The following is a 19,380-nucleotide window of genomic DNA, read 5'->3' on the forward strand; positions in this document are numbered from 1 at the left end:
CACCATGAGTTCTTTTAAAAAGTAAAAAATCCTCCAAAACAAGTAACCAGCCTCGATTTGGATACACTTCTTGTTTATGTTTTTAAAACCAGAGAATAATAAGGTCGGTTTGGAAGCTGTTTTTGAGAACAATATTTTATTCTTGGTGACAAAAAAACACAGAAAATGTATTTCACAACTAAAAACTATTTTTTACATGTTTTAATTATTTTTTATTGTTTTTACTTATTTTCTGATACTGTTTTAAGAAATAATTATATAAATATGTGGAATAATTAAAAATAAAATATTAAATATAAAAATTATTTTTAAAACATATTTTAAATTATTAAAAACATTTTAAGTTTTCAATCACATGATAGTTTTCAAAAACCATTCTTCAAAATTGTTTTCGAAAATAATTATCAAACGGACCTTAAACTTTTATATAAGACATAAGAAGTCTAACAAATTTAGAATGCATTTAACAGTAACTCTAAAAAAAAGTTTTTGATTTTTCTAACACTTGAATGATAAAAAATTTTAAGTATTAAAAATGTTAGAAGTGTATCCTAAAATTACTTCCGAACGAGTTCTTAAAGCTCATTTGGTAGTGATTTGAAGCACTTTTAATATTTTTAATACTTTAAAATTTTAATCATTTAAGTGTTAGAAATACTAAAAATGATTTGTAAAATCACTCTCAAACGTACTCTTACTTAGAATATGTGTGACAATAATTTTAAAAAGTATTTCTACCATTTTTAATACTTAAAAAATAAAAGTTTTCAAGTGTTTAAAAAATTAAAAATACTTCCTAAAATTACTAACAAACAGACTCTTAAAATGTGTTTAATAATATTTGCTAAGTGTTTTTAGTTAAAGTATTTTCTCTTAAATTGTTTTTAGAAAACTCACCTATAAAGTATTTCCATTAAAATTATTACTAGTGATTTTTTAACACAACAATTTATTTTTCGGATCATTTTTAAAAGTGTTTTTCAAACTTTACCAAACACCTATTTTTTTTCTTTTTTTAAAAAAAAAAAACACTTTCTACACTTAAAAACACTTTTTAAAATCATTGTCAAATAGAGTGTTAGATTGAAATGATAATGGTTTTAAAAATTACTTAGAAAAAATTAAGGTATCCAAAAATTTTACTACCTCAAATTATAAATTTTCCAAAAATGAGTTTTTAAAAGTATAAAGTAAATCTAAAATTTTTTATATGATGTTCTACTTTTATATAAAGAATTTTTATTTTTATTTTTTTTAAAAGACCCCAGTCCTTCAATTATCCACTTTGATATTTCTTTTTAGCAAAATGGAACTTGCATAAGAGAATCAGAACTAAATGTTTATTGACGGGTAATGAGAAGGAAATTGGCTTTGCAAATATCAGGGAACCTTGTAGGGAGCCACAATTCAGAATCCATCTTTGATTGCTGAGTAAACTGAGAAAAAAAAGAAGGAAAAACAATTGTGATCACAATTTCCTGTTTTCAAGGGCCAAGACAATGAAAAGTTTGAAGGTTCACTCATATTATCTGCTTTCTCAGGAATCTAACATAGCCCAAAAGAGAAAAGAAGGTGATAAAAATAAATCCTTGCATGCATTACCCAAAATATTTCTTTAATCATTTCCTGTATGAGCAACTAGAGTGGCTAATATGTTTATGTTTTCTCATGCATATTCGAGAGGGGCATACACATTGGCACTTCTTTTTACATAGACCATGTCACACAGACAAATGGGGTGTGAGAAATATGCCAATAATTCATCTTCCCATCAAAAATTTTTCCCTAGTTCAATCTTTTTCATCAGTCTCATTGTGTTGTGCAGAACTGAGTCCAATATCCCAGCAACCTGAAACAACCCACAAGGAAGAATAATTCAAAAGCTGAATTTGATGGATTATAAAAGGAAAATTTAAGGACTAAAGGAAAACCAACCGTGAAAACACCTCCAATGATGGCACAGACATTTGTAATAAAGTGCCAGAAGGACTTCCTATTTTCTGTCACTAAGACCTGATCAAGGGAAGAGAGAAAGTTAAGACAACAGAAAAATGAAATGCAGGTAGAATCCTATATCAACACATGAAGAACTGTATGGTTTGCTACAGACCTGCATAGGAGATAGCTCGAAATGGAATTTTGCAACAGGGATATATAAACTCTGCACCAAACTACTGTGGGCTGTGTACTCATACTCCTCGACCAACTTATGATCACGAGTTGTTATCACCTCTGTTTTCACTACTTGAAGATAATGCTCTATCTGCAAATTTGTAATTAGGAAACCACAGTTCAGGGCGAAAGACTGGCATATTCTTCATTTTGAAATATGGTACCATTTATCTAATACCTTATTGCTTGTAGAGCTATTCAGCACATGCAACATTCACGGTCATGGACAACAATGAGTCTCCTGAAGGCTAGTTTTTTTTTTTTTTTTTTTTTTGACAGAGAGTAACCTAGGTATCTAATTAGATTTTATTGACTGTGCCGGGAAGGAAATGACAACTCATGTACAGAGTCTATGGGCAAAGACTAGTGTTAAGATCTGCCTTGTATCACATGTTCCCTCACAATAATGGTTAATAAAGCCTCACAAATTTTCTGACTCAATGGCACAAGCCAGCATTCCTGGAAAAATAAAACAAGATGACACCAAAAGAATTATAGAGCAAGGCCAGGGCACTTGAGAAGGGAGAAGCAGTTGTGAATTCATTCAATCAACTATTCCCATTTATGCACCTTCCAAGTAATCGGCCAGCATTATCACTTTCACTCTTCAACAAATGTCGAGACTCCTTATAGCAAGAAACAGTGAACAAATCACTAGGCAATTCAATTAGTTGGGCCTTTTGTCCCAGCAAAAGCTCCTAGCATGCAACAGAAAAAATTGTAAACCTAAAAATACTGCATATGATCCATTATTCATTCAACCAGTATGAAGGGGGCTAAATCTTCTATAGCTGTAGGCCCCTTAACTTTGTTTAACTTTGTGGAATGGTTGGGTTCTTGTTGAGGGCCAGTGAGTGCTTGTGTTTTTGTTGTTTTTTTAGGTGACACTTGTATCTCCCTGTATGCTCTGGGTCGCCTTTCAAGCACCCTTTTTCTAATATATCTTTGTGCTTACCTATCAAAAAAAAAAAAGGATATTTAGGGAACCTCTATATCCCATATCCTTCTCCTTGAAAATCCTCCAAGTTTATGCATCTTACTCACGCATGCGGTAGGTAAAAAACAGCAGAATTCTTTTTTGACATTTTAGAGAGAAGAATAGTGAAACAAATAAGGAATTAGAAGATCCTCGAGGAACAGAAGCTTACAGTAACATTTGCATTTGAATCACTAGGATGACTAATATATGACCGGCCATTCAATCTATCATGGCTTCCACCAATATATGGTAGCACTCGTTTCATATCACTCATCACCCTTGGTGCAATCTTTCTACCAAATGAAAGGTGGGAAATAACATGTGACATGTTCATTTGAGAGGGATCAAAGGAATGGGATCCCGAGCGAGCTGAAATGACAAGGTTGCCTGGAACCTGCACCAGTATGAGGATAACTCGCTTAAATATCAAGCATTTTCTAAAACAAAATTAGAAGTCAAGAGTAAAAAATTTAGATTTGGTTCCAATATAACTACTAGTATGGGAAAAAACATGCCAAAACAAAAAGGAAATTTGTTAATATATCTCACATGTCAATACCACTTGTTATGCAATATGACTGCGGGGAAATGATGGATAACTAGCAGTACAGAAATTGGTTGAGATCAAGCTATTTATCTAATATAAGCTTCTTTTGATCTTTGTTTAAATATGAATCTAAAATATGATCCTATAAATTATATACATCTTGTTGAGATTAAAACATATCTAAAATATGCTCCTATAATTCTATTATCTTTGTTTAAATAACTATACCTTCTTAACACGCACAAAACCTTCAATTCTGCATCCACCTGTTCTGGGTGCAGGACGTTTTATATGGTCTGCCGTACTATCAGATTTATTCTCCAAAGCTAGCCTCTGAGACTCCAGTGGAATTGGAGCAACCAAAGTTTCCATCGTCTACAAGGGATGAGAATGCTAAATCAAGACATGTACCACTCTATACCTAATAGGCAATAGAATTATAAAGTCCACCAGTCAACTACATCCGTAAGTATTGACCATGTAACAGATAAAAGTAATGCCAATTCTACTTTGAATTTGTTCTTACAGTAACCAGGGTATCTGTATCGCGATCTCCATAATAGGATTCGTGATCATGGTGTCCGTGATCGTCCCTGTGGAGAAAATTAGTCAGATAACAATGTTGCATAATAAAGCTAAGAAGAAAAGCCCATGTAACTAGCAGAACTTTGTGAAGTAGAATATTATAACAGGAGTCATAAGAAATAAATAATGAATCCATAACTAAAATGCTAGCTGAATCATTTTTAATAATAAACCAGAAAATGTTTATATAAAAAAACTATTAAATTGGAAACTGAAATTTAGTGCCATCTGAATCCTTCTCCTGTATAACCTATTAGGGACTGTACCAGAAAAACACCAATCACAAATGAGCAGGACTTGGTGCCTCCTTATAAAATTTCCTGCATAACTGTATGCGGTGAGTTGGCACATCTTGACCTCATAACTTATAAACTAAGGTTCAATTGGAACAATAGTTTATTCCATTAGGTGCATTATGACTGGTCATGTAGCTGTTAATTGGTTTGAGACCTATGTCCACAAGGACATTCAAAGAAATGTTTGAACAAGATAAGAACTAAACAAAGTTTTCTAGTGATATTAGAGGAAAAATAATAAGGGATGATGATAAGAAAAAAAAAACATTTCATAACTGAAACAGCAATCAATCTTTATTCGAAAATGTTTAAATTTTGAAAATTAGGACTAGACATTTACGATCAGCATTCTAACTTTGACGCTTATTGAAGATTATGGCAACAATGATCTTTAAATTAAGCATATACTTAAAATGAAAAAAAAAAAAAAAAAATCATTTTCATCTGATGAAAAGAACAATAAAGATACATAAGGATACATCTTATTTACCTCACATCACTTCCTTTACGGAAAATACGAATAGACGGATAACCCTGTATGTGATGCCTGAAGATTCATTGTGTAATACATGTTAACAGCAAAAAAGAAACAAGAAACAAATACAAATACAAATACTAATAATAATAATAACTACAATTACAACTACATGTTGTAAATAATTGTTAACAATTAACCAAAATGGAAAGGCAATATAACAAAGAAAGAGAGAAAAAGATTATTTGTACTTCATGATAATGCTCCAAAAGAAAAATGCAATCATTTAAAATAGGTAATAATATTCTAAAATTAATATATATATATATATATATATATATATATATATATATATATAGGCAGAAGATCTTTAACTTGGAAACTCAACATAAAGAAAACTTTAATAGACTGCTGAATTTAGCATGAAATACTAAAGAATTACAAATGAAGAAACTAATTATGAGGCTGAGAATGACTTTCAATTTCAGAAAATTCACCAAATAGCAGTGACATGTTACAAGCTTACTTATAAATAAATAATGGATTAAAAATGAGGGCTCAACTGACATGCATTAACATTCTACAAGTTCAGTTGCAAAACAGGAATTCTGCTATAAGTTTTGGTAATGACTAATAAACAAGTAAATCTTAGGATGAGATAGAATCATAGAAGTAGAGCAGAGAGTGGCTGGGTTTAGCTTAGGACCAAAACTGCTAAAACATCCCAGCAGAAAATGGTGCATTTCTGGCAGTTCACATACTAGCTGAAACTACCGTTTCTGGTCAGTATCAGAAACACTGTTCATCCATCAATAGACCTAATCCAAATTATAGGGGACTACGCCAGGACCAAACCTAAACTAACCAGTGTTGAATTGAATCTTACCAGTCAGTACTGGGGATTATTACAAATTGTTGAACTTGCTGCTTACCAACACACAATTATATGCAGCAACATGAGTCATGGACAGGCTTCTTTGCCTGCTTTAGTTCCCCATCTAAACAACTAGACAGTAAGTGATTTTTAGTGCCTCATGGACTCTTCCTTTTTCTTTACCATCTCTGGGAAAAAGTCACCAACTAACAGCACTAAATCGATTCACTAGGCATTTCTGATGATTCAAGATGGGATATAAAAATTCTGTGATTCTTTAAATTGTTTCGAGTAAGAGAGGGAAGGAGAAATGGAAATAAAAAAAATGAAAATCTATGTTATTCTCGATGAATAGAACATATTATCCAAACCACCCACCACTAAAAATACAAAAAAAAAAAAAAAACATATAATATTAAACTAGAAAATACCTCCTACACAATTCACCTTCTTCAGTGCAGTCAACCTTCGCCATAACAATTCGCCCATCCAATTCTGGGTCATATCTAAAAGCAAGTATGAATGTGAGACTTTAGATAGCATATTGTCAAAATAATGCTGTTGAATATGTTTAACAAAGGAGATGATAAGGTACACCATTGACAAAGTTCATTTGCAAGAAAAAAAAAACCTATTAGAAGTACCTTTCTCTTATTATTTTGGCCGCCTTCTCCCATGAAGGTTTCTGAGGAAATAAATTGGAGTGAGGCAAAAAGAATAATAAAAATACTAGCAACGCTTGTAATGGCATCACTAAATGAAAGAGCTTCTAAATGAACAATTTAATCAAGTCCAGAATATGTATTACTTGACTAATGAAAAACAAGCGATGAATTCAAAAGGAGCAAATGGTAGCCATTAGCCATAAATTCCTTTTCTAAGGATGTTGACCACTTGGAGGTAATGATCACTAAAGGAATTAAAATAAAAGCAAAATATTTAGAAGTGTATATCAAGGTTGTCGACAAGAATGAGACAAACTCCTAGGAGCACATTCCATATGAAGATGTTCTAAGATATAATGGAATCATATACAGTTACTCTAACAAGTGTACAAGGATGTCCCATTGAATCCAACAATGATGTATGGACATCCACAATTTAAGCTAGGAGTTTGCTAGCCCTTGAAGCCTACCTCAACTAGCAAGGGGGATGTGGGAGGTTCCAGGTTCAATTGCCAACTAAGGGAAAAAGAGTTGCCTCTCCAAAAAATAAAATATAATAATATAATAAAATTAAATTAAAACACGGAGTTTGCTAAATCTCATACTCAGAAAGGATGAACGAGAATGCTAATTCAAGCAGCATCGAGGAACAACTAGACAATTTTCTTAAAAGCTTGACCATGCAATTAATTCAAACGTATGAAAGGCTTAAAGATGTTTGTTAAATGGAGCAATAGATCTCCAAATACATACCCAAAATTAAAGAATCATCACAATGATTAAGCATTCTCTTCTCTAACCAAATAGTAGAGATAGAGCCATAAATTCATTTCAAAGGGGGCAACTTTTATCAATAGAAAGTTTAAAAAGACAAGGATTTAGATACAAAACTTTAAATATTTGATTAATTAATGCTCATATTCATTGGTTTATCATCATCCTTAATAAAATCTTGTCATTCATCCACTGATCTTTTGATTAATTATATATTTAGGAAATTTTAATTTTACTAAGAAACTCACTAATTATATTAAGAATTGTTCAACAAAATTAATTATAAAATTTAAAGAACACTCATAATTCTAAAAGAGATTTCAGGAATCTTTTGTACTTCATTTTCTTTATCAAATATGATCATATATATTTCAAAGCAATGAAATATCACAACATAAAATTTGGTGCAATGCCACTAGTAAAGTTTAGATGGAAACTGACACTAGACACCCATAGTCTGACCTGTCTAGCATATATTCTAGTAAACAACACAATATGTGGTCATGCAAGTGCATGCATTCATATGCAAAGCTTGTCTAACAGATAAAACAGGGGAATACCATTTGTTCAAATCTGGAATATTGAAAGGAAAGTTTTTACATAAGAAACAGAGAGTATATATTGCGAAGACAGTTAAGACACCAATATTTCATGCATTCCCATTACAAACAGTCCAGGTGGACAGTACAAAGGTTCCATCACGAAGTTCATTGGAAGGATTTACGGAAAAACCAGACATCATGATACCAGTAATATTATATATATACATACATACAGACATATATATATATTGAATAGGTAAATTTTTGTCCCCATTGGGATTTGAGCCTAGAAACCCCCACAAACCCTCCCCTACGTTTTACCACTTGAGTCAGGCCTCAAGGGTGATACCAGTAATATGTGTATAGAGATAGACAGAACCATAATACCAAAATGGGTCAGTTTACAGATATAGGCAATTTTTGTAGCAGCTAATGAACTAGGCACTGATAAATTAAGGATCAAATCTTCAAGATAAAAATGGAGAGAGGAAAGAAAATTAAAAAGGTGGAAAAATATCAATAAACCCTTACAAAAACTTCTTCAATTCACAAAACCCATAGCAATATTTGCTCCATCCATAAAACCCATGTAATTGAATATCATATCCAAATAATGCGCTTCCCTTACCACCATTAGTATATTGTAGAGACACACAATCACATTTTGTAGGTGCTTAAAAGCACACATGTTGCATATTCATTTAAGGGTGGGAATTCATGGTCTTTTTAGTCTCATTCAGCCAATCCACTACATAAACAATAACCCAAATGAATGATTTATTTAGTATTTTAATTATTTGAACAGTGAAAAGTTTATAAAACTAATTTGAAAAACCATGTTGGAAATCAGATGGCTAGACCTCTCTTATTTGGTTGGTTTTGTACACTTAAATTTGGGCTCCCATCAAATGGTGAGCCTTGATATATAAAATAAACGTGCCATGTACTGTACTGGATTTGCGCTCATGTGACTGCATGCTCCCTCATAGTAGCATGTGGAATTAAAAAAAATGGATTTTTCTCGATAAAATAATTCATTCCACAGGGTTTTTTGGATGGATAAAGTATCTTTATGGTTCATAGGGCTTAAGAATTTTTATGGTTGTATGGGAATTTTTTTCCCTTCAAAAAAAGTTACCAGGCGAGTACTCCAATAGCACCAAGGAGCAAAGAAATTGACAACCAAAATAGCATGCCTGCAAAAGAAATATTAGCAATAAATCAAACAGAAATATCACTAAATTCACTGTGGCTGTATGGCAAGGAAATTCTTCACCATGAAATTGTGGAAACTTGAAAAATTACAGGTTTAAAACTCAGATTCATGACTTACTGATGTGAATATTTATCAAAATTCTGAGCTGTTAGTGAAACAGAACCTTCACTATATTCTTCATCAGTTTCATCTCCATGCTTGATGACTTTCCCAACTGGTCCTGAATGAAACTCAGTGCCAGTAGGTCTTAAATCTGGATCTATTGAATACTTACGAATAGTTTTTGTTATGTTCAGCCTGTTCTGCAAATGAGAGAACATAAGTTTAGGCCAGTTCTTACTGCACTCAGATAAATAAGGCACAAAATAGTTCAAAATCGGGGAGTAACAAATCACATACATATGTATAGACACACATATAATACAATCAGGGGCAAGCCAAGCTGAATATGTTTTCCAAGGAAATAAAAAGCTAAACACGACAAACTGTGATCTTAGATTGACTTAAGTGATGAACAAACTTAGCCAAACTAGATTTAAAATATACAATATAATACACAGTACAACTGTATGAGCACACATGCATTTCTATTTGTGGCATACATGCATGGGCCATGTGGTGAATGTGAGTTTAAAAAGAAAAATGCGTATATACATATCACATGGAAATAGAAAATAGTATGTATTGATAAAATCTTCCTTATAAAAGAAAAGCACCAATCAAAACAAAAAGGATTTTTTTTCAACATTAAAATCCATTGAGGTTTTCAAAGACCTAATGTTTTACTCTTAAACCAATAAAACCTTCAACAATTACATGAATTTTTTTAATTCAAAACATTCAAATGTGTTCCTATGTTGATTAATCTCTTAAAATTTTCTAAAATACATGCATAAGAGACTCCCAAGTCCCAACATTCTCCACTAATAATAAAAATATAGCATGTTTCTACCAAGGTACCATACCCTGCAACATTATTTTTTAAGCAAATAATATTTAAGCAGTAATACTGTGTGGTCATTGTTTCTCAGCATTATCAATGCAAGAGAAAATTTTGTAAGATTATACAGTACTCCCTCGGATGCTGATAAAAAGGAAACTCTTCTACAGTCAAATACAAAATAAAAATTATAAAAAATAAAAAAAGAAGCTTGGGATAATCCATTGAGCACTGATCATTAAAAAATTCTACTACCTTTTTTCAAAAACTAATTAAATGAGTTATGTTGAGTGATAGAAACTTACTGTTCCCAGCACATCACTCACATCAACTGATGCAAATTCACATGAGAGAGCAGGAAAACTACACAGAAAATTTTAAGGAAAATGTTAGACAACTCAATCAATAGAATACATAATTTATATTATTAATTAATACCAAATAGATTAATATTGAAAAAGGAGGAGCCAAGCAGTTGACTGAGAAGGTACACAAAAGATAATAGCATTAATAGAAATATGATATACAGAACTAAACAGAATAACTTAAATTTTTTAAGGACATTCACATAAATATGCATGAGAATTTAAGTCAAAAAAACTGCACATCTTGTTTGATCAATCATCCAAAAGGCACTAGGTTCAATCTAAATTCTTTGGGCTTTATTTATTGGCTTAAACCTAACAGAAGCTCAGAGAATGACTAAAAGCTATGGTACTGTGAAGAGTAGAGCTGATTCTTGGTTATCTATTTTGGGAAATATGGAAGGAAAATAACCATAGGGAATAGAATATTCAATAATCAGGGCTCACTTTGAATATTATTACAAGGAGGTAGCATCTCATACCATAACAAGGCCCCATGTGGCCAAGTAATTTTTTGGGTTCCATATAGAGATGACCAAAAACCCCATCAGGTCAGTTCGGTTCCCATGGGGATCCGCACCTAATGAGGTCGGAATGGGGCATAATAATTGGAGTTGGGGTCAAGAATGGGGAAAATTAAACAAAACCGAACCAAAGACAACCTAATTATATGTGTATGCATGTGTGTGTGAATATATTAAGAAAGTAACAAAATAACAATACTAAATATATTCATTCATAATAATATATATTATGAAATAGGGTTTATTACACTTTACCCCCCAACCTATAGTGTGTTTTGCACATTACCCCCTCAAGTTCAAAATCGAGCAATGTACCATTCATCCTTTATAATTGCATGCAATGTGCCTTTTTTTAGAGACGACGTTATTTTTTTGGACGGAAAGGCACGTGTTTTCCATGTGACCGAAGGCAAAATGATCATTTTCTTAATAAGTGAGGGCAAAAGGGTCATTCCATTTTAACCTTAATCTACAACTCTCCTCTCCCTCGTCTCTTCTCCCCCATCGATCGTTTCTTCCCTTGTTGCCTGGTGAAGCCCCAAGCCGAAGCCTTCCTCTCCCCAAGGAAGCTAATGCAAGGTTGACATCGAAGAGAAGACGTGGAGTTCAACGGTAATTTTTTTACTTCCAATTCTTTAATGGGTAGAAGCATGTTGAGAAAGAGGGTTAGGGTTTTGTTTTGATCTTTTAGAAGATTTGGGGAAATTTTTGGAGAATGAAACTCGGTCAAATTGAGGGTTAAGGTCATTTGATGTTTTAGAAGAGTGAGGGAAATTTTGGAGGAAATTTGGGGATTTTAGGGTAAGAGAAATTATTTGGCGATTTTGCAAATTTCCACTCCATGGACAAGGAGAAATTATGTGGGGCTTTTAGCAGCAACTGTGGGATTGGGATTTTAGGGTTTCGAAGGGAAGAAAAAACGGGGGAGGAGAGCTTCAGCTTGGGGATAGGGGAAGAAACAGTCGGTCGACCAAAAAGAGGAAGGCTGCAGATTGAGAAAAAAATTACCATTTTGCCCTCGATCGAGAACACATGCCTTTCCGTCCAAAAACATAACGCCATCTTTAAAAAAATGCACATTGCATGCAATTATAAAGGATGGGGGATACATTGCTCGATTTTGAACTTGATGGGACAATGTGCAAAACACACTATAGGTTGGAAGGGTAAAGTGTAATAAACCCAATGAAATATATTCATTCATAAATAGTTTTATATTTATAAAATTTAAAAACATTCTATATGCTATTAAATATATTTATTTATTTATAATTTGATTTATTTTGACAAAATAATAAAATATGAATCTTGTCACACCAAAAACTCTTTAAACAAAGTCCTCATTTGACTAAAGATTCGTTAATTTTTTTCATTATTGTTATTATATTTTCTCTTTTTTAAAGGTAGTTTTAACAGAAATGGTAGTCTGTCCAATTGTGATCTTGTTATTATTTAATAAGAATGAACTTATTAAAAAAGAATGATTTACTAATTTAAATTAAATAGTGATTAGGCTCAAAGAATCACCCTTTTTCGTTATTATTCTTATATTTTCTTATTTTTAATGGATAAAGTCACATTTTTAATTATTTATACATTGTAATAAGAAGTATCATCAATAAAAAATACAAACTTTATTAATTTTTAAAGATGGTGTCATCATTCAAATACAAATGTGATACTTATCTTAAGTATTTTATTTTTTCTTTATTTTAAAAAATAAACAACAAAGAAATTAATTTAATCTTATATATTCTCTTGATCTTGAATATCTTTTTAATTATTATAATATTAAAAAAAATTAATATAATTAAAATATTAATTAAAAAATAAATATGTTTCATTTGTCATTTAAATTAATTATTCTCTTGATCTTGAAGATCTTTCTTAAATATCTTGATTTTTGAAATATTAAAAAGTCGTACAATTATTAACTATCAATCTAACTAAAATATTAAATAAATAAAAATTAAATATTTTTCACATGCATGTATTATAGAGTTGTCTTTTCATAAATAAGTTCTTATCCATTGAAAAATTATAATTTAATAAAAATAAAAACTTAATCAATAATTTGCATTAATAAACCAAAAAATGTGGATTGGCTCATGCATGTTTATTTCTTTTTCTACAATAATACATACATATATACATAAATACACACACACGTGTGTATATATATATACATTTATAATTAAAAAAAATGTTTTTAAAAACTTATTGTTTTAGAGAGCATGATATAAATTATGGGTCGAAATTATACAGTTTAAACTTTTAGGAAATTAGTTGCTCAACATGGTATTAAAGCCTTGTTTGGTAGGAGGTTGAGTGATTGAACTTCACCACAACATTTTTATTACCCCAATTTATAAGTCCACATGTAAGACTGAAAAATGAAGGCTACATGTGAGGATGGTATTAGAGAGCATGATATAGATTGTGGGTCAAAATCCTACAAGTTTGAACTTTTAGTAAAATTGGTTGTTCAATGTTGATTAAAATAACATGGGAGGGATAAGGGTGAGGATTGGGATGAGGAGCTTATCCCTCTAGCTTAGGGTGCAACATGGGCAGGTTGGGAATGTTTGATAGTCAACCCAAGAATAAATGACATCTTCCGAAAGCTCAACCCAACCCAATTTGTAACCCAAGTTGCCCGACCCAAGCTCAACCCAAACATTTTCTCCCAAGCTCGGGGTTAAAATCGTGCTAGGCACCTATATGCATTTTACATAAGAATCAAAAAATAAGAAATCTTAGGTAAGAAAAAAAAATGTATGGGTTAGGCTCAGATTGATTAGTTTATGTAGACTAATCAGGTCAAAACTCGGGCTGGGTCAGGTTGCACCAAGGAAAAGTGAAAAAAAATAAAAAAGTGTATGATATAATAGCACACCAAAGAAAGCTTGTCCATGAAGGCTTACATTTCACTATAGATGGAAATAAACCATATTTATTAATCTTACCAATATCAAATCCATCAATCTAATGCAACAATTTAGTATAAGATAAACTATTTAATTTTAATAGATAAAAAGTTAATCTATCAATTTCTATGTAAGATAAAACTATTTGAGTATTAATTAAATTATTAAAATCAATTAAAGTTCAAATATCACTAGTTAAATAATATAGCATAAAATTGAATTATTTATAATATATAAGAAAATATAATTATCTAATTAAAATTATTAAATCCTCAGTTGGGGTTCGGGTTACCGAATGCCCTAACCCAATCCAAGCCCAATTCAAGATGGCTTTTTCTACCTAAGGCGAACCTAAATTGCAAGAGGGGCTACCCCAGCCAACCCAAAATCAGATTGAGTTGTTGAATCCATCCAAGTTGCACCCCTACCTAGCAAGGAATCCCCGTCCCAACTTGCTTATGGGGTAAGAATGGGGATTAGGGAAGCATACCCAACCCTACCCCACCCCATTTCCATCCCTAGTTCCATATGCTATTTCAACTCATGATCGATCACCTATAGATAGCTTTGATTTTCACATGCTATCTCCATTCGTAATTGACCTTGAACACAATTTTGTATTTTCTTTTAGAACATGTACATATTTTACATCTTTTCTATACTAATATGTATTTACTTTGTTAAAAAAATTATAAAAATTTAATATTATAGTAAGCAAAAAGATAAAAAATAAAAAAATAATAAATAATAAATAAAAAATAAAAACTATTTCATCATAGAGAGAGAGACTGTGTGTTTGTGTGTGTGATAAGAATGGAGCATTCAATGGACGAAGATGGACCATATATGGCTGTCAAGCAGGATATCCATGCATCAGAAAAAAGGGCAACATTAAGCGAGCATGAAACATGACAAGAAGCATTTTTAATATGCTCCACAACAACATTGTCAAAGCAACACAATAATACCAGACCACCATTATACCAAACACACCTCTAAACCAGGCTCCAAATCATCAAGCATGGCCATAGCTGAAGATTTCAAACTAGGATCTTAGCGATAAATAGTCAAGTAAAATATGTTTGTGAAAGATCAAACTTAAATGCTACAAGAGGAAAAAAAAGGAAAAAGAGAAAAGCAAAGATAGAATATGGATGACATGAAGAATACACAATAATAAAGCAACCACATATATAAGTACAAACACGAGTACAAAAGTTCAAAGAAACTTCATAACCCAGCAAAAAACATGTTATCGAATTAATGCCATGGAATTAATGCCAGAGAATAACACCTGATATTGAATTCAATTCGTAAGAAATCCCCATCAGAACTCTGGTCAACAATAACAGATGTAGAGGTACTCACTGACAAATAATTACTCAGTTCCTGCAAGATGAAAATCATGGCTTACTTCTAGATACAAATTAAAGCCATTGGTAGCATAAAAAAGTTCTCAAAATAGCCTGTAAAATAATAAGACATACATAGATGCAATGCCTCAATATAGGAAGTTGAAATAGTTTCAAAGAAAGAGAAATTAGAGAAAGTGAAAAACATGTGAAAAGAACAAAATTAGAGAGAAATTTATCAGGAACGTCAATACAAAACTTTTTAGCGAGAACAATGTGATATGCATGTGATACATTACTATAGAATTTTTTTTTATAGGTAATACATTACTATAGAATTAGGTCTAGCAATAATCAAGAGCCATGATGAATACTCATATCAAATCCAGTTTCTGCCAACAAAGGAGGTATGAATTTCCTACCATTCCAAATAGAAACATCATGGACAAGGCTGCTATTACGGATAACCCTGCACCCGATAATGATGCCTCCGTCAAATCCCTAGGAATTTTTCTGCAGCAAAACAGAATAAGTAAATGAATATATTCCATGAAGTATCATCAAGACTCATGCTAAAGATTCGAGAATACCCAATAAAGATGTAGATAACATACCAAATACTTTCGTTGTCAACACCTGACCAAATGAAAGAGGGAAAAAAACAAAGAGAAACAACAACTAGAGCACATCATCTCCTCAACCTTATTCACTTCTTCTAACCCATTATTGCTATTATTGTTATTTTTTTAAAAAAGAGTAAACAATTCCACCTTTCTTTTATATCAGTAATGTACACTCCATTTTAGTTGCTTAATGAGGCACTTGAACACCATGTAGAAATGAAATAACTGCACTTTGTTATCACAGCATATTAAAGCCAGAATCCAAGCTTTAGAAAAAAAATCATTACCAAATAAACTGGACGCATTATAACTATATGAAATGGATGATAAAAAAAATGACAGAATATATGGTCCAAAATAAACTTGTTTCAAATTTAACCATGAAATACAATAGACTTATTTCAAGTGGATAATCAAAAAATGGAACAGAGTATGTGCATGAAACAAACTTGATTCAACAATGGCAAAATAAAATAGATTCATTCCATATGTTTGCAAAACAGATGGAAAAGCATGATTTTTCTATGGGGACATCCAAGAGCCCCCTGACTGATTAGCATCCACCAAAAGAAACAATATGAGAAATTGGAACCTAAAGGTCAACAACACGTAGCAAATTCTTAGAGCACTCTGTGTCACCAAAGGACTCACAAAATGTATGGCATGTGGTTATGTCTTGTAACAGCAATCCACCAAAAAGGTGGTTGGATTCTAAGCCAAATTGTGGGTAAACATGGTTGAGAAGTTTTGGTTCTTTTCTGCCCTTCCTAGATGAGTTTTGTTGCTTGAGTTTTACTCTTACCTGCTTTCTAGTTCACCTCTTCTCTTTGTACACCAACTAATTCTGAAGGATCCTTGGTTTTTATCTCTTTTTTCTCCTCTCACTTTCCTAATAAATTCTTCTTCTTAGAGAAGAAAACCCTCAAGGCACAAATCCCACCAGAAAACCAAACACAAGTAACCATTTCCCATACCCATCTCGTCCCTTTCAATTTTCCGGGCTCAAATAATCCCTACTCATCACATTGTTTCTCATTTTCAGATTAACCATCTCCATTTTTATGCCCAACTCAAAATCAAAATGAGCTAAATAGTCCCTAGTGAAAGTTTTTCACACATTACCCAAAACACATCCACTAAGCTATCAGCCAAATGCGACCAAACCCTCATTCCACCAATGAACGAAAATCCGAACACATTAAACCCGACCAGAAGCATTTCGAAATCAATATTCTCCAGTCCAAATCAAACCCAAAATGCCAACCCAATTACATCCACAACCAAACACTTCCAAAACCAATAATATCACGCAAAAACATCAAACAAAAAAAACAAACAAGATTCCAAAGAATAATAACAATAATAATCATAAATTGGATCACATGACCACATTTCGAGATTCGTATATTGAAAAAGAGACGGATCTAACCTGTAAAAATCCACAGATTTGATCTTGCTGGTGGAAACCATGGTTGCGGAGAAAGGTTCTAGCGAGACAGCCCAGGCAAACAACAGATCTGTGCAGAGAAAAAGAGAGTGAAATTGGAATTGCCTGGCTTTGAGACAAAACGACACCAGATTCTGCGTTCCGTACGGAACTTGTCCTCCCTGTATGTCGCCTGAGTGAAGTTTAATTTGGACGGACCGTAGGGCGGATCCAGGAGCAGCGGCTGAGTCCAATTAATGAGAATGCCTTTAATAACGGGGTGTGTCAGGGTCAGGGTCATGGTCATGGCCCCATGGTCAATGGCTTATAGGCCTCAATTTTTTGTGGTTACTTGACATTCAGGTTGTGGGTGTTTAATATTTGATCACGTGAGCTTATCAAAGATTTTGCCATGATGTGGCCTTTCTCACATTCTATTTTAATGTCTATGGACTTTTTTTTCCTTTTTTTATGTAAATGTCACTTTCAAATTGACATGTTTGTGTTTCCTAATTTGGGTATTTTTTAATGTGATATAATTATTACATAGAATTCATTTCTCATATTTTGATAGTAATTTTATTCCTTTTCTTCATCCTATTTGTTTATATTAAGATATTTCTTTAAAAATAATTTTTTTTTTCAAGATATACCATATAATACACAATATACATACGTGTGAGCACACATGCACTTGTATATGTAGCATACATGCATGTATTATATCGTTTTTTACCTTAGTCATATTTTTCATAATTTGATTATATTTTTTGTATTTTAGTCATAATTTATTTTTATTTTTTACCTTTGTTGCATTTCACACTCTTTTCACATTATTTATGATCATATTTTTCATACTCGAATCACATTTTCATTCTTTTGCTGCATTTTTCATATATTTGTTACATTTTTCCATGCAATTAATCACATTTTTTATATTTTTCATATCTCAATCGCATTTTTTGTACTTCGATCGTAATTTTGTACTTGTACCCTAGTCATGTTACATTTTTTATATCCCAGTCAAATTATGTATATCTTGTCAACATTATTCATATCTTAGTCCTTATCATATTTATGATTGTAGAATTCTCATTGATAGATTTGAAACAACCTAGTTGAAGGGTAGGTCCTAGATTATGACCTAGAAGTAACATTTGACAATGATATAAAAACTTCTTATATTTTAATCCAATCATATTAATATGCTTTGATTTTAATATAAGAAATATTATAACTATATTGCATTATAGTAAAGTAAGCAAGAATACTAACAATGTCGTCATTTTATGATGCCATCCCCTCTACGTGATATAAGAGCAATAATATTATTTGATGCCTTATCCTAAAAACAACCTAATTAAATCTATATGATTTTTATAATTATATTCAAATATATTAATTTTATATGAAATATAATTTATAGACTATGTTTGTTTGGCAAAATAAGATATGATAGGACAAATATATCTTAAAATATTATATTTCATCGAATGGGATATGCATATGATAAGATATTATTTTCTTTATGAGCCAACATTGGCACTATCTGTGGGAAGTGAATATAAAAGTCTAAAACAGAACACGATGGCTAATTAGCCTCCTATAATTCAATCAACCAATGAGAACGAGTGGTTCCAGACTTGGCAAGATAGAATGGAAAGGAAGCAAGAATAGTATGAGTGCCGAATGCAATCTCTGCTTCAACAGACAAAACAACTAAAGTAAGAAATCTAAGAGCTATGGGCTCAGATGGCCATGGGGCACTGTTCGAAAAGTCGTCACACTCCCAGCTAACAAACAACTTTAAGACGAGATTGAAGCCAGATAGAGAGAACTTCTCACCAATATGTTGAGTCGTCCCTACAAATGGACGTAGGACTGTTTGCTAATAGTTTCCCAACATTACCAAAATTGGTGCATTCACCAATCGATCGGCCTCAAGTGGAAGATGCAGTAAGCTCTATTAGAGAAAAATAGAAAAAATTGCAAGAATGGGGTTTACGTCTCTCATACGCCATGAAAAGCTCGTCTGGGACCTTAAGAGAAAAAGACACTAGCACTGCCACGCATCTTAGAGGCCCTGAAGGCACGATTG

At 32.2% G+C, this 19,380-nt stretch overlaps 1 protein-coding gene across 1 annotated transcript; it reads right to left on the bottom strand.

Annotated features, from left to right (window-relative positions):
• Nucleotides 1-1,446: 1,446 nt before the first annotated feature.
• On the bottom strand, nucleotides 1,447-17,553 carry LOC117909179 (protein disulfide isomerase-like 5-4). Its single transcript, XM_034823090.1, has 15 exons — nucleotides 17,286-17,553; nucleotides 15,656-15,746; nucleotides 15,176-15,270; nucleotides 10,371-10,428; nucleotides 9,243-9,427; nucleotides 9,048-9,105; nucleotides 6,573-6,613; nucleotides 6,360-6,434; nucleotides 5,070-5,126; nucleotides 4,225-4,291; nucleotides 3,927-4,073; nucleotides 3,321-3,545; nucleotides 2,111-2,263; nucleotides 1,936-2,013; nucleotides 1,447-1,849 (listed from the first exon to the last, which is right to left on the bottom strand). The coding sequence occupies exons 1-15, from the start codon at nucleotides 17,324-17,326 to the stop codon at nucleotides 1,772-1,774; spliced, it is 1,449 nt and encodes a 482-aa protein (XP_034678981.1). The 5' UTR covers nucleotides 17,327-17,553; the 3' UTR covers nucleotides 1,447-1,771.
• Between the last annotated feature and the right edge of the window lie 1,827 nt (nucleotides 17,554-19,380).

The sequence above is a fragment of the Vitis riparia genome, chromosome 19 (assembly GCF_004353265.1).
Source record: "Vitis riparia cultivar Riparia Gloire de Montpellier isolate 1030 chromosome 19, EGFV_Vit.rip_1.0, whole genome shotgun sequence".
Classification (NCBI taxonomy): domain Eukaryota; kingdom Viridiplantae; phylum Streptophyta; class Magnoliopsida; order Vitales; family Vitaceae; genus Vitis; species Vitis riparia.

Coding starts and splice junctions, on each gene's coding strand:
- LOC117909179 (XM_034823090.1), bottom strand. CDS start 17,326: ATGGTTTCCACCAGCAAGATCAAATCTGTGGATTTTTACAG. Junction 9,106..9,242: donor TTTGATAAATATTCACATCA/GTAAGTCATGAA, acceptor TTTCTTTTGCAG/GCATGCTATTTTGGTTGTCA. Junction 5,127..6,359: donor GAAGGTGAATTGTGTAGGAG/GTATTTTCTAGT, acceptor ATGAATCTTCAG/GCATCACATACAGGGTTATC.